General features: G+C 40.8%; 1 protein-coding gene across 8 annotated transcripts in view; it reads right to left on the bottom strand.

The window, feature by feature from the left end:
* Art3 (ADP-ribosyltransferase 3) overlaps positions 1–12,431 on the bottom strand; it is a 73,715-nt gene that overhangs the window by 26,241 nt on the left and 35,043 nt on the right. For 6 of the 8 annotated variants that reach the window (XM_023707678.1, XM_023707679.1, XM_023707677.1 and 3 more), the window contains exons 4-5: positions 8,164–8,196; positions 4,914–4,946 (exon numbers count right to left, since the gene is read on the bottom strand). In XM_023707678.1, the coding sequence (XP_023563446.1) occupies positions 4,914–4,946; positions 8,164–8,196 (66 nt within the window). The remainder of the gene's footprint in view (positions 1–4,913; positions 4,947–8,163; positions 8,197–12,431) is intronic. The other 2 variants (XM_023707680.1, XM_023707684.1) reach the window with 1 other exon arrangement.

Below are 12,431 nucleotides of genomic sequence, written 5' to 3' on the forward strand. Positions count from 1 at the left end.
CAGTGTTTTTTTCAGATTGGGTTTTCTCCCTATGTTTCTGTAGTTGATTCTTTACTTCAGATGCTATGAGTTCTGAGAATTCTTTTTTTTATTTCAGAAAATAATTGCACTCTGAGTTCCTCTATAACTTTCTGCTATTGCTTATTTACTATCGACACTATTAATTCATACATTTGAGCTGAGCTAGTGTCCTCTGCACTTGTTCTGGGGATGCATTGGGTTTCCTCCATATGTTTCTGCATTTGATTCTTTACTGCAGATGCTATTAATTCAGGGATTTCTTTTTTTCATTTTTAGTCTGAGTTCCTCTATACCTTTCTGCAGTTGTTTCTTTTTTTCAGAAGCTGTTGGTTCATTGATTTCAGCTGTGCGATTCCCTATTTGTTCTGTGCTAGTGTCCTCTGCACTTGTTATGGGTGGGCTTGGGGTCTGAGATTGCATTTTGTTCCTTCTCGTTGTCATTTTGTGTAGCACTGTTTTCTGACCTTTATTGTAGAGCTTTGGTGCAGTTATAACCTTAGCACCTACTGAAATTCAGTTGCAGGCTGCTGTGCTCAGCTCCTTCCTGCTGCCGCCCTTGGGAATGAACCTGTTTTGCCCCTCTGGCAAGATGTTCTGCTCCTGAACTAGCTGGGTGATTCTGTTCCCTACTCTCTCTGCAGGGAGTGCAGCTGCAGGGTTTCATCCCATGCCTGTATGCCAGGCCTGAGCTGAGTCTGAAGGGGACAAGGTGGAGTAGGGGGGAGAGGAAGCTCTCCCACACACTCACCGGGCCTGGGCTAGGACTGGATCTGGGAGTCTCCAGAACGCAGTAGAAATTCTCACTCAGCAGGCGGGGTGGGGGTGGGGTGCTGCGAAGTGGTGGTGGAGTTCCCAAGGGGGTGGAAGAGGGTCTCACCCACGCTGCACCTGGGCTTGGACCGGCAGGTCCTGCAGGCACAGGGTGGCCAGAAGCTCTCTCTGACAGGACATTTAAATTAATCTTTCATTCACTCCTGGTGATTCCCCAGGGCTGGTTCACCTTCTGGAATGAAGCTCCGTACAATATTTACCTTCCTAAATCCTCCTTCCTTCTCCACATATTCTCCCTTTCTCTGTCTTACTCCTTACTAGGTTCTTCACCTTCACTTTGATTCCCAAAACCTTTCTGTCTTCACTTAGACTGACTTTGCCTTGGCTGTGCCCCTGTGCTCACCTGGACAGCCCTATCTTACAGCTTCGGAGACAGCCCACACTTATTCTGCCAACCTCCTAGCTATGATCTCAACCAAACCCCACCTCTAAACCATAAAATATACTTTAATATGCAGCCCCTCTCCATAGATAAAAAAAAACTGCTGACTTTGGCCTGACTTTTGCCACCTCTAGGTTCCCAACTTCAGCCCCATAGCCATACCTCTTTATATTGCTACCCCCTGAACTCCATATCCTGATGCCCTCTCCAGCTTAGAATATTACTCACAGCTGCCTTTAAGCCCTCCACCACCATGATCTCAACCACTTCCATAATACAATATGCATAAAAACTCCACTCGACAGGCAGCTAGTACTATACTTGGTTCGTAGATAAAAGCTTGTTCAAACCCCAATGGGCCCCATGCTACATCTGCTATCATACCCAATCACTCCCCTGAAAAAACCACCTCACTTTAGACACAAAATTCACAGCTTCAACCCAAATGCTCATCTGGCTTTCTCCCAGCTTCTCTCTACACAAAATTCCTTATTGCCAATAGAGACTGCATAGAAACTCATAGAGACATCCAACTTGTCACTAAAGGTCCTCTACTGCCTACATGGAGCCTTATAGTCCAAAACAGCCAAACACACTGCTCTCATCCAAAGATTTCAATCACCTCATTTTACTTCTTCCCTTGTTACCACACTTTGAAAACTTTCTGTTAAATTCTACCATCCCTGGCCAAACTTTTACCCCTCACTCATTTCCATATCCTTTAGAGTTAATATGTGGTTTCCCCTTTCTTGGAGGCCCTATTGCCCCTACTCATTTCCCATAAGATTATGCCTAGTCACTTCAAGCCATTGCTGTCTGCTTCACAGCCTTTATGCTCATTATTCCCTTTTCCCCTCATGCTTAAGCCACAGGTCCAGCTTAAAATCCTTCAAAATACTAGTTCAACCAACATGGAAAGAACCCACACTGTTCTCCTTTTCACTCCTGTTCCTTTAGCCACTGAGACTTCCTTTGACACAATGTTTATTAATGCTTCTAATAGCCTTATTTTTACTGTGCATATTTAATCTCTTATTCAGCTTTGATTCTTCTCATTTAGCGTTTTTAAAAAAAATTTACATATTTGGTACGGGGTCTCATACACAGCTCAGACTCATAGTGCTCCTCCTGTTTTCAGTTTCCCCAGCACTGGGATTACAGTTGTGCACCACCACATCCAGTCTCAGGGACCAGCTCAGTGTACCCAGGGGTGGGGCCCATGCAGCATGCATACTGGGGATAGAACCCTTGTCCCTGTGCGTGCTCAAGTAAGTACTCAGTCTGATGAGCTATCTTGCTGACTCCTCATTTAGCATCTGTTAAACTACTGTTAGTAGTAGTTGATCCAAGACAAGGACCAAACCTCACTTTCATATCTACAGTTCATCAAAAAATCCTCAGAGCAATATGACTCCCTTAGCCTCTAGATCAGGCAGGGCAAGAGTTCCATGGTCTCTATGCAGGTAAAGCCAGGGACCCTATTCAGCAGGAAGCAGCTACAGAAAATGGACAATCCATCCTCAGAATCCCTTAAAGATTTTCAGAAACTGGGTCTCTTGGAGGAGTAATATATATAGTATAATTGGGACTATGAGACCACTCACCTCCAGCCAATGAACCTGGGCAACACCCCAGGTTGCCCAATCCCTTGACTTCTGTCCTATGGTCTACAGGCAGAGAAAAGAAAGACAATGACCTCTGGCCTGTCCTGGAATATTCTGAAACCCCACACCAAGACATATATGTACCAGATTCTCCAGCATGACTTATAGCAGTGATGACAAATTTTTTAGAGACTGATTACCCAAACGGCAATCCCAAATTTACTTATGTATCACAAAGGAACAGTGCTGCAATTAAAGCTGAACAGTGAGGTTTTAGTTTAGAAAAAAACTGTAATCTGAGTACAGTGTGCTGGCAACTTGGGTCACATGCCAACAGAGGCATGTGTGCCTGTGGTGGCATGCATGTCATAGACTCACCACCACTGATCTATAGTAACCTTTCTTCACTTGAAGCTCTTCAAAGGTTCAGCATATCAATAGCATCTCATGAATCTAATTATAACAAAGTGAATTATGGAGAATTTGTTCAGTACATACACTTAGCATGACTTAGCACTTTGTCAATCACATTGTCAGTCACACTCTGGAAAAGCCAATGGGGGGTGCCCTAGACCCAGTGCAACATTTTAAATTCTTAAACCCAACATCTTCAGCACTCCTGCCATTTTCATTTCCACTGGTAGGAGCTTGCTAACTCTAGATGTCTCCCAAATTAAACTTTGCGGCTTTTCCTTACTGTCAAGTATCCTTTTCTGTTCTTTGTTCATTGTACACAAGAACCTAGGAACTCACCCAGGACCCCAGTACTCATGGTAGCATCAGCACTCTAAGAGGTTGAAGCAGGAAGATCACAGATTAAAGCCAGCCTGGGCTACCCAGCAATAGCAAGATGCAGTCTCAAAATTTAAAACAAAGGGGCAGGGGCATGAGTTTAGTGCAAAAGTCTTCAATTTACTTCTCAGCATGATGCTTATGAGGAAGTGGATGAGGAGGAGGAGGAGGAAGAGGAGGAGGAGGAGGAAGAGGAGAAGGTAGAGGAGGAGAAGGAGGAAGAAGAGGAGGAGGAAGGAAAGGAAGAGGAGGAAGAGGAGAAGGAAGAGGAGGAGGAGGAAGAGGAAGAGGAGGAGAAAGAAGAGGAAGAGGAGGAGGAGGACGAGGAAGAAGAGGAGGAAGAGGACGAGGAGGAGGAGGAGGAAAAGGAAGGGAAGGAGGAGGAAAAGGAGGAAGAGGAGGAGGAAGAAGAAGAGGAAGAGGAGAAGGAAGAAGAGGAAGAAGAGGAGGAGGAGGAGGAGGAGGAAGAGGACGAGGACCAGGAGGAGGAGGAGGAGAAGGAGGAGGAGGACAAGGAGAAGGAAACCACTATTAGGCAACAGGCAAGCTGATCTCACCCGGGTGCAAGCTGATCTCTGAAACCCTGTAAACTCTGCTGACTTCTACACAACAAGCTGCTCCCAAGGTACCAGAAATTGAGACCATACTCATCCCCTTTCTTACAGAGAGCTGAAATTTTGCCAACAGTAATCATAATTCTGGCAAGTAAGTGATCTTACTTTCCGGCCCTCTTGCAGTTTACAGCTATAGAAGCAGCTGCCATTTTATAAAACCTCGAAGCACATTTTCAAGATAGCTTGCATTGGTGTTTTCTCAGACAGCAATCCTAACTGGCCCCACATAAATATAATTTTCTGTGTTCTCAACTAGGGATTTTATTCTCAGTGAACATATCAAAATAAGTATAAGTATATAGGAGAGTTACAAATAGATAGTTTTCTACCTACATTTGGATGGTCATGTCACTCAGGCTACTTTCAGTTCGTGGCTGAACACAGAGTTCTTCCTCGTGGGGTCTCCCACCCTGGTCACGGTGACCAGCTCTTCAGTCCTACCAACATATTTCCCAGAAAATTTCCATATTACTCTCCACAGAGCCAACTCTCCCACTGAAAAGAGGTAAATTTCCACAGAAAATGTTGCTTAACCCTTCATACTTGCCAAATTATTATTTAAAACTACAAATTACATCTTTTATTCAGCTAAGACATGCATTTTCTAAATAAAGAAAAGTTATTAAACATCCTTGTAATGATTATATTTAAAAATGAGTGCCTACTCACCAGGGTTGTACGCAGAGATGGCCTGAATATATTCTGAAAAAAAAAGTATTTTCATTACATGCTACTATGCTCAGATGTGAATGTTAGCTTCAGTCTTTTTTCTTTTTCTTTTTTTTTTTTTTTAAAGACATGGTCTCATTATCTAGTCTAAGCTGGGCCTGAACTCACTATATAGTCTAGGATAACCACTAATTCACAGAGGTTCTCCTGCCTCAACCTCCTAGATGCTGGGACTGTAGGCATGCACAGCTCTTCAGTCTATTTTTAAATGCTTACTGATAAAGATTTCAGTTGTCTTACACTTAAACTTTTTTTGTCTTTTTAAGACAGGGTCTCGCCATGCAGTTGAGGTTGGTCTTGAGCACACTTTGTAGCCCAGGCTGGTCTCAAACTCTCAACAATCCTCTGCCTTAGCCTCCCAAGTACTGGGATTACAGGGGTGCACTATCACACCCAGCTTAATAAACATATTAAATATGATTATTTCAAGAAATATAAAATTTCAGTACAAAGACAAGTGATGTGGATGCATTATATGTTCTAGGCACTGCCCTGAGATTTGAACTCAGGGGCTTCACACTAAAGTACATCACATTCCTAGGTCACCTCACCAGCACCTTTTTTGTTTTTTAAGACAGGATCTCAGCAAGTTGGTAATTTGCCCAAACTGGCCTCTAACTTGTGATTCTCCTGCTTCAACCTCTCAGAGTGTTGCGATTATGAGTTTGTGCCACTATGCCTGGATGGATGGATGTTAAATGTATGAAATATTCACAGCAAAGCTAACCTTAGAAAGATAGTATAAATAGACAGTGATTTTAAACTTTGTAATTAAGAAATCTTCAAGAGGCTCCACTGAGCATATGTATCAATCAAGCCAGGCATTGTGGTGCATGCTTATAATCCTTGCACTTGGGGAAGTTGAAGTAGGAGGATCACCTCAAGTTTGAGGCCAACCTGAACTATATAGTGAACTCAAGGTCAGCTTAACTATAGAGTGAGACCTTATCTCCCTGCAAAAAAGAAAAACAATATGCATCAATCAAAGATATTTTCTGGCAACTCTGATGCAAATCTATTAGACCCATTTAATAATGCTATTCCTAAGTAATCTTAAAATTTCCTGTCTTCCTTACCAAAAGTTTCCCATAGTCTTTCTTTTTTTTTTTTTTAATTTTATTTATTTATTTATGTGTGTGTGTATGTGTGTGCGCGCGTCTAGCTCAGCCCACCAGGGGGCGGGGGTGGCTGGCATGTGGCGCCGGGGGATGGAACCGCGGTCCCTGTGCTTTGCTAAGCTTGTTCTAAGTAGGTGCTTCAGACCACCGAGCCATCTCACCAGCCCAAAAATAAGGAGTTATTTTAGGGCGGATTTTTTTTTTTGGTTGTACCAGGGATCAAACTCAGGACCTTGTGCTTGCCAGACAAGCACTTATTCCACTGAACTATCTCCCCGGCCCCCTCCCATAGTCTTTCTTCCAAGAAGGATTAGTTTTTGTTATAACCTATTTTTCCTTCAGGAAGCTGAAACAGATCATGCTATTGTTCTGTCAACCCATCCTTCACATATGAGACACAATTATTCCACAATCCTTCAGTCTCCTGAATGCTATTTCCTAAGGTATCAAAAACAGACTGGGCATGGTGTGGCACATGTCTGTAATCTCAGCACTTGGGAGGCTGAGGCAGGAGGATCACTGGGATCCACACAGTGATCTCAAGGCCAGCAACCCACAGTGAGAGGGTCTAAAAAAAAAAATACACCAAAAATAAAAATGATAGCATTACTCTCTGCATGGGAGACATGTAGGAAGGGGCTGAAGACATATGGGGCATTCAGGTAAGCTTCTGTATGGTCAGGCTAGGGAGAAAGTGGCATATTCCTGCAGACCTGAAGCACTACAATGTTTGAGAGTACACCCATAAGGAAGTACAATATTTCAGAGATCAGCCATAAGGAAAGAGTATGACAGAGGGACCCTGCAAGCCGCTAAGGACAGAATGTAACAGCGATAATGCCTACACTAACGTGTCCTCTTGCTCTTTATTTTGCAAACTTTCACTTGTAAAATTATTCTTTGTTCTTCCCTTTTGCCAGTATTATAAATTCTAAAGAAAACCACAAAGACGTTAATTGCTAGAGTCAGCTAATATAGGAAAAGAACTAGAAAAGTCCTGGTCCCAGAACCTCCTAAGTAGTCATCTTTTTTTAGCTTTTCAGAATCCAGAAGAGCTAATCTTCACAGAACATCAAATTATGGGTCATAGTATGGCTTGTAAACTTAGCACTCTGGTAGGCTGAGGCAAGAAGATGACTTCTTGAAGTTTTGCCTGGGTGATTTAGTCAGACCTCGTCTCAAAAAAAAAAAAAAAAAAAAAGGATGGTGATGTATCTAAGTATGAAGACCCTTGATCCAACACCTACTACTGCTGTTGCTGCTGCTACTACTACTACTATTACTACTACTGCTACTACTGCTACTACTACCACTCCTCCTCCTCCTCCTACTACTACTACAACAAAAGTAGAATGATATTTAACTTGCAGGTCAATAATGTGTTTGTCTAAGGAGTTACAAGGACTGGCCTGGGAAATAAAGGCCTGTTGTTATTACAAGAATATTCTTTCAAAAAAAGAAAATATTCCTGTGAGTAATAGAAATAATTATTGAGCCATGTCTCAGAGAATATCCCTTTTTAAAAAAAATTTTTATGTATTTGTTATAGGGTCTCACCACACAGCTCAGACTCCTAGTGATCCTCCTGTTTCAGCCTCCCCAGCATTGGGATTACAGGAGTGCACCACCATTCTTGGTCTTGGTGGCCAGCTCAGGGTGCCCAGGGCAGGGCCGGCACGACATGCGGTACCAGAGATCAAACCCAGGTCCTTGTACTTGCACTTGCCTAGGCAGGCACTTAGACTGTTGAGCTATCTCTGCAGCTCAGAATATCCTTCTGGTCTAGTACCACACCACTTTCCTTCCCTCTCCTCTAAAGATGGAGGGTCTGAAACAGTAGCCTTCCCCCCAGCATCTCAGAGTGATGAGCCAAGGATAAACCTGATTTCCTTCTTCCCATCTTGTATCTCCTGAGTACTGACTTTCCTGCTGAGGGAAAATGGACTTGGGTTCAATAAAAATAGCACAATCTAACCTTCAGGAAACAATGGCTGCCAGTATAACCCATAATTGTGAGAAACAACACTGATAAAATTCCCACTGCAGAGACAGTACTTTAAAGCATATCTTACCTAGGTTCTCAGCACAATTTTCACTCTTTAGTCCTGAAATAAAAAGATAAAATTTGTAAATTAGATGTGATCTACTGTAATAAAGATTTCAATTAATCTGTGCCTATTGGTAACTACTTTGTCAACTCCTAATCTATCAGGCCTATAATTCAGTCAGATGTAAACTGTAGAACATTAGCATTACAAACGTATTTTTGTATTCATAGAATAGCCACCAAACAAGTCTATGACCTTTGAAAAAATATTTAATTTTTATGTACTAGAGAGAATACTGATACGAAGAACTCCATAGATTTGCAAAGGGTTTCAGCAGTAAATATTCAGGGCAGTACTGGTCTGCAATTATGTGTGGGAAAACTACCTACTGGAGAAAGAACACAGTGCATCAAGAACACAATAGCATCTGGGGACACTGGAAACAGCTAGTGGCAAAATGCTGGCCTAGCATGTGTAGCCCTGAGGAGTTTGATCACCAGCATCACGGGTGGGCAAGTGGATGGAGACAACAGACTACTCCCACAGCCATACTAGAAAACTTATAATTCATAGGCACTGGGAAGAATATTAGAAGGATATGATTTTAGCAGTGAAGAATTACTCCTAGATTAAACTGACTTTCATTATTCCTAAAAATCTGAAAAGCATGTTCTAAAAGAAATAAAAAAGCTTAAAGGTATTTTTAGAAATAAAAAAGCCAAAAAGCAAAATAAAAAATATGTTTACAAATATACAATTGTATAGTACACAAAGTACAATGTAGAACATCCTGTACTCAAAATTTACTTCTCATACAAAAAAGGTATTCAGTTGACTGAAATTAACCCAGAACTGACAAAATGTCAGAATTATCAGGAAAGTACATTTAGGGCCTGCCAAATAGCTCAGTGGATTAAAGCACCCGCAAGCAGGTGCAGGGGTGGGGGTTCGATCCTTGCCCCTGGGATGTGCTGAGCCAGCAATTGAGACTGGGTGTGTGGTGTGCACCTGTAATCCCAGCTCTTGGGAGGCTGTAAACAGGCAGATCACTACCAGTCCAATCTAATAGGCAGATCCTGAACACCCTGTAGACCCTTCCCTAAAATACCAAAAAAAAAAAAAAAAAAAAAGGGCAAGAAAAGTACATTTAAAGTCATTACAAATGCCCTTATGACCTCATCTAAAGCAAATTACCTCTCAAATCCAAATACTGCAGTAGGGATTAAAGATTCATTTTATGAATTTTGAGGGAGATAATGTTCAGCTTTTTAACTATTAGTGCTACCAACAAATGGTTAAAAAAAAGAAAGATAAAATTATACACAAATTTAACAAGATATAAAAATATTGAGATGAAAATACAGTAGCGGGATTTCCTGACAAACAAGACCCTGCAGAAGAGTGATCTGTGGACTTGGAGACATAGTATGGTACACAGGACACCTGCTTCCCAAAGAGGTTCACAGTCTGATTTTTAGAACCTGTGAATATAGTATTTTACGTGGCAAAAGAGAATTAAGGGTGCAAAACAAATAATCTTGCTATCCGTTGACCTTCAGATAGGGTAATTATCCTGGATTAGCCAGGTGAGTTTAGTCTAATTACATAATGCTTGAAAGCAAAAGACAGAAGAGAGGGTCAGAGAGGTGAGTGTGAAGAGAACGCGACATGCCTGCTTCTTACTTTGTGGATGAGCACAGAAGGCTATAGGAATGCAGGTAGTCTTTAGAAACTGGGGAAGGCTGAAAAACTAAACTTTTTAAATGAAGCCTCCATCAAGGAATGCAGCCTACTAGCAGTTTATTTTAGCACAGTGAGACCCATGTAAACCATTCAAATGTAGAATTGTAGAATAGTAAGTCTTCATCATCTTAAGCCATTGCATTTGTGATTTATTCCAGAAGCAACAGAACACAAAGAGAGAAAATATCTAAAATGAAATAAAAAACCTAAAAACAAAAACCAGAATAACTGAGTTGTGGAACACTCTCAAAGCCACTTTGTGCATACACGTAAGTTGAATCCCTAAAGGAAGTGGGAGAACACAGTGAGGTTGTAGCTCAGTAGAGGAGTGAGTTGCAAGAGTGGCAGTGATCTGCATGCTCACCAGCAGGTATATAGACAAATTCTGGCATATCCCCTATTCTGCAATAAAAAGGGATCAATTTAGCTTTTATTTTTTAAACTTTTTTTTTTTTTTTTTTTTTTCCAGAACTGGGGATTGAACTCAGGCTCTTGCGCTTGCCAGGGAAGTGCTTATTCCACTGAGCCATCTCCCCAGTCCCTGGATCAATTTATTGATATATGCCTTTGGCCCTTACAAGTCAAAGAATGAAGGAGAGGTGAAAAAAATGTTGAAGAAACAATGGACAAACTTTCTGAATTTAATGAAAATCACAAACCCCCAAATCCATAAAGTTCAATGAACTTCAAGCACAAATACTAGGAAATCCTTGCTGAGACACAGGATCAAATTTCTTCAAACAGTAAACTCTGTATTTGTGGTAAAGAGAAGTCTTAATAACAGAAGTCTGGGAAGGAGGAACACACTGATTAGATAAAGAGGAACAAAAGTTAGCATATAACAGCAGATGTTTTCATCAGAAACAATGAAAGTAAAAAAAAAAATAAACTGATGCAACAGATTTATAAAGTATAGTACTGTCGCAAGACACTGTCTCAAAAAAAAAAAAAAAAAAAAGAAAAGTGGATGAAGCTCACTGCCAAAGCTCTGGGTTTAATCTCCAGGAATAAATAAATACACACACACACACACACACACACACACACACCCCTAAGAAAAAAGGACTGGGGCTGAGCATGTATTTAGCATTCATGAAGCCATGGGCTCAATCTCTAGCCCCTACTACCCACTTTTACCTGCCCAAAACAAGAAAAGGAAAAAACTATCCATCTATAATTTGTTATTTTTTGAGACGGAGTCTCACTATATAGTCCAGACTGCTCTTGAACTCACTATGTGGCCCAAGCTGGTCTCAAACTTGAACTCATGGTGATCGTCCTGTCTCAGGTTCCTGAGGGCTGGGATTACAGGTATGTGCTATCATGCCCAGTATTCAATCTACAATTCTATACCCAGTAAATGGTTTTTTAAAAAGTAAAATTCAATAAAGACTTTATTACATATAATTAAATCTAACCAAAGATGTAAACAAACTATATATACTAAAAAATATAAGATACAGCTGACATAAATTAAGATGATATAAATGAGATTAATACTGTGGAATTTTTTTTTTTTTTTTTTGACAGGTTCTTGCTATATAGCCCAGGCTGGCCTCAAAGTTGGAGCAATCCTCCTGCCTGAGTCTCTGAATACTTGGAATATAGACATGTGCCACCATGCCTGGTTTAATACTGTGTTCTTTAGTCGGAAAAGTAGCTATTGCTAAAGTGTGCTTCCTGTATGCTGATATATAGAATCAAGATCAGCTTAACCAAACTCTAAACAAGAATTGTAGACATTGACATGGTGACTGTGAAATTCCAATGGAAACATAATTTCTAATCATCACAATTTGTGGGCCAGACGAGGTTGCTTTGTCCCTGGAGGCCAGGTGCTGGCTCTATTTCAATCCAGGCCATTTCACTGGTTCCTCATGAGCTGCAGGGTGGTCTGCCTGGGTGAGGAACTACCAGAGTCCAGCCGGCTCTGCAGAGGAAGACAGGCATGGTGTTGTGGTGTAAATAACAACCATGTAGGTGGGCAGTGTTTGTTCCCTTATGACTTAGAGATAAGAAAAATGCTGACACCTTAAACAACATGGAACAGGTATTTTCCATCAATCGTGGGTAGGCTGAACTTTAAATCCATACAGAATGTGAAAAATGGTTAAAAAAGAAAAGAAAAGAAAAGAAATAAACAATTAAAATTTTTTACACAGAAATTTAGGAATCTAATCATATACAACATTGTAGCAGGATAGTCCTATGGCTTTTTTTTCTTTTTGCTTTATCTTGATCTTAATCATCCAGTAGAAAAGTATAAAAATAAGGTATAAAAAAGTAAAGCCATATTAATATGTTGAGCTGTAAAAGGCTCAAGTTAAGAACTTCTGACATTGCCAGTCCTGCAGATAACCCACTACTATTATGGACTACTGGACTACATTGGTTACCTTGCTGAATGCATGCACCTACAATATATGAATGGCAACAGAATACCCATCTCTGACAAAAGTAAACAAAAAAGGGGGACATAAATGAAGGACCATTTTGTAGTGAATATATATATATATTTTTTATATATATATACAAAATAGCATAGATAT

This window comes from Octodon degus, unplaced genomic scaffold (genome assembly GCF_000260255.1).
Source record: "Octodon degus isolate 3935 unplaced genomic scaffold, OctDeg1.0 scaffold00305, whole genome shotgun sequence".
NCBI lineage: Eukaryota > Metazoa > Chordata > Mammalia > Rodentia > Octodontidae > Octodon > Octodon degus.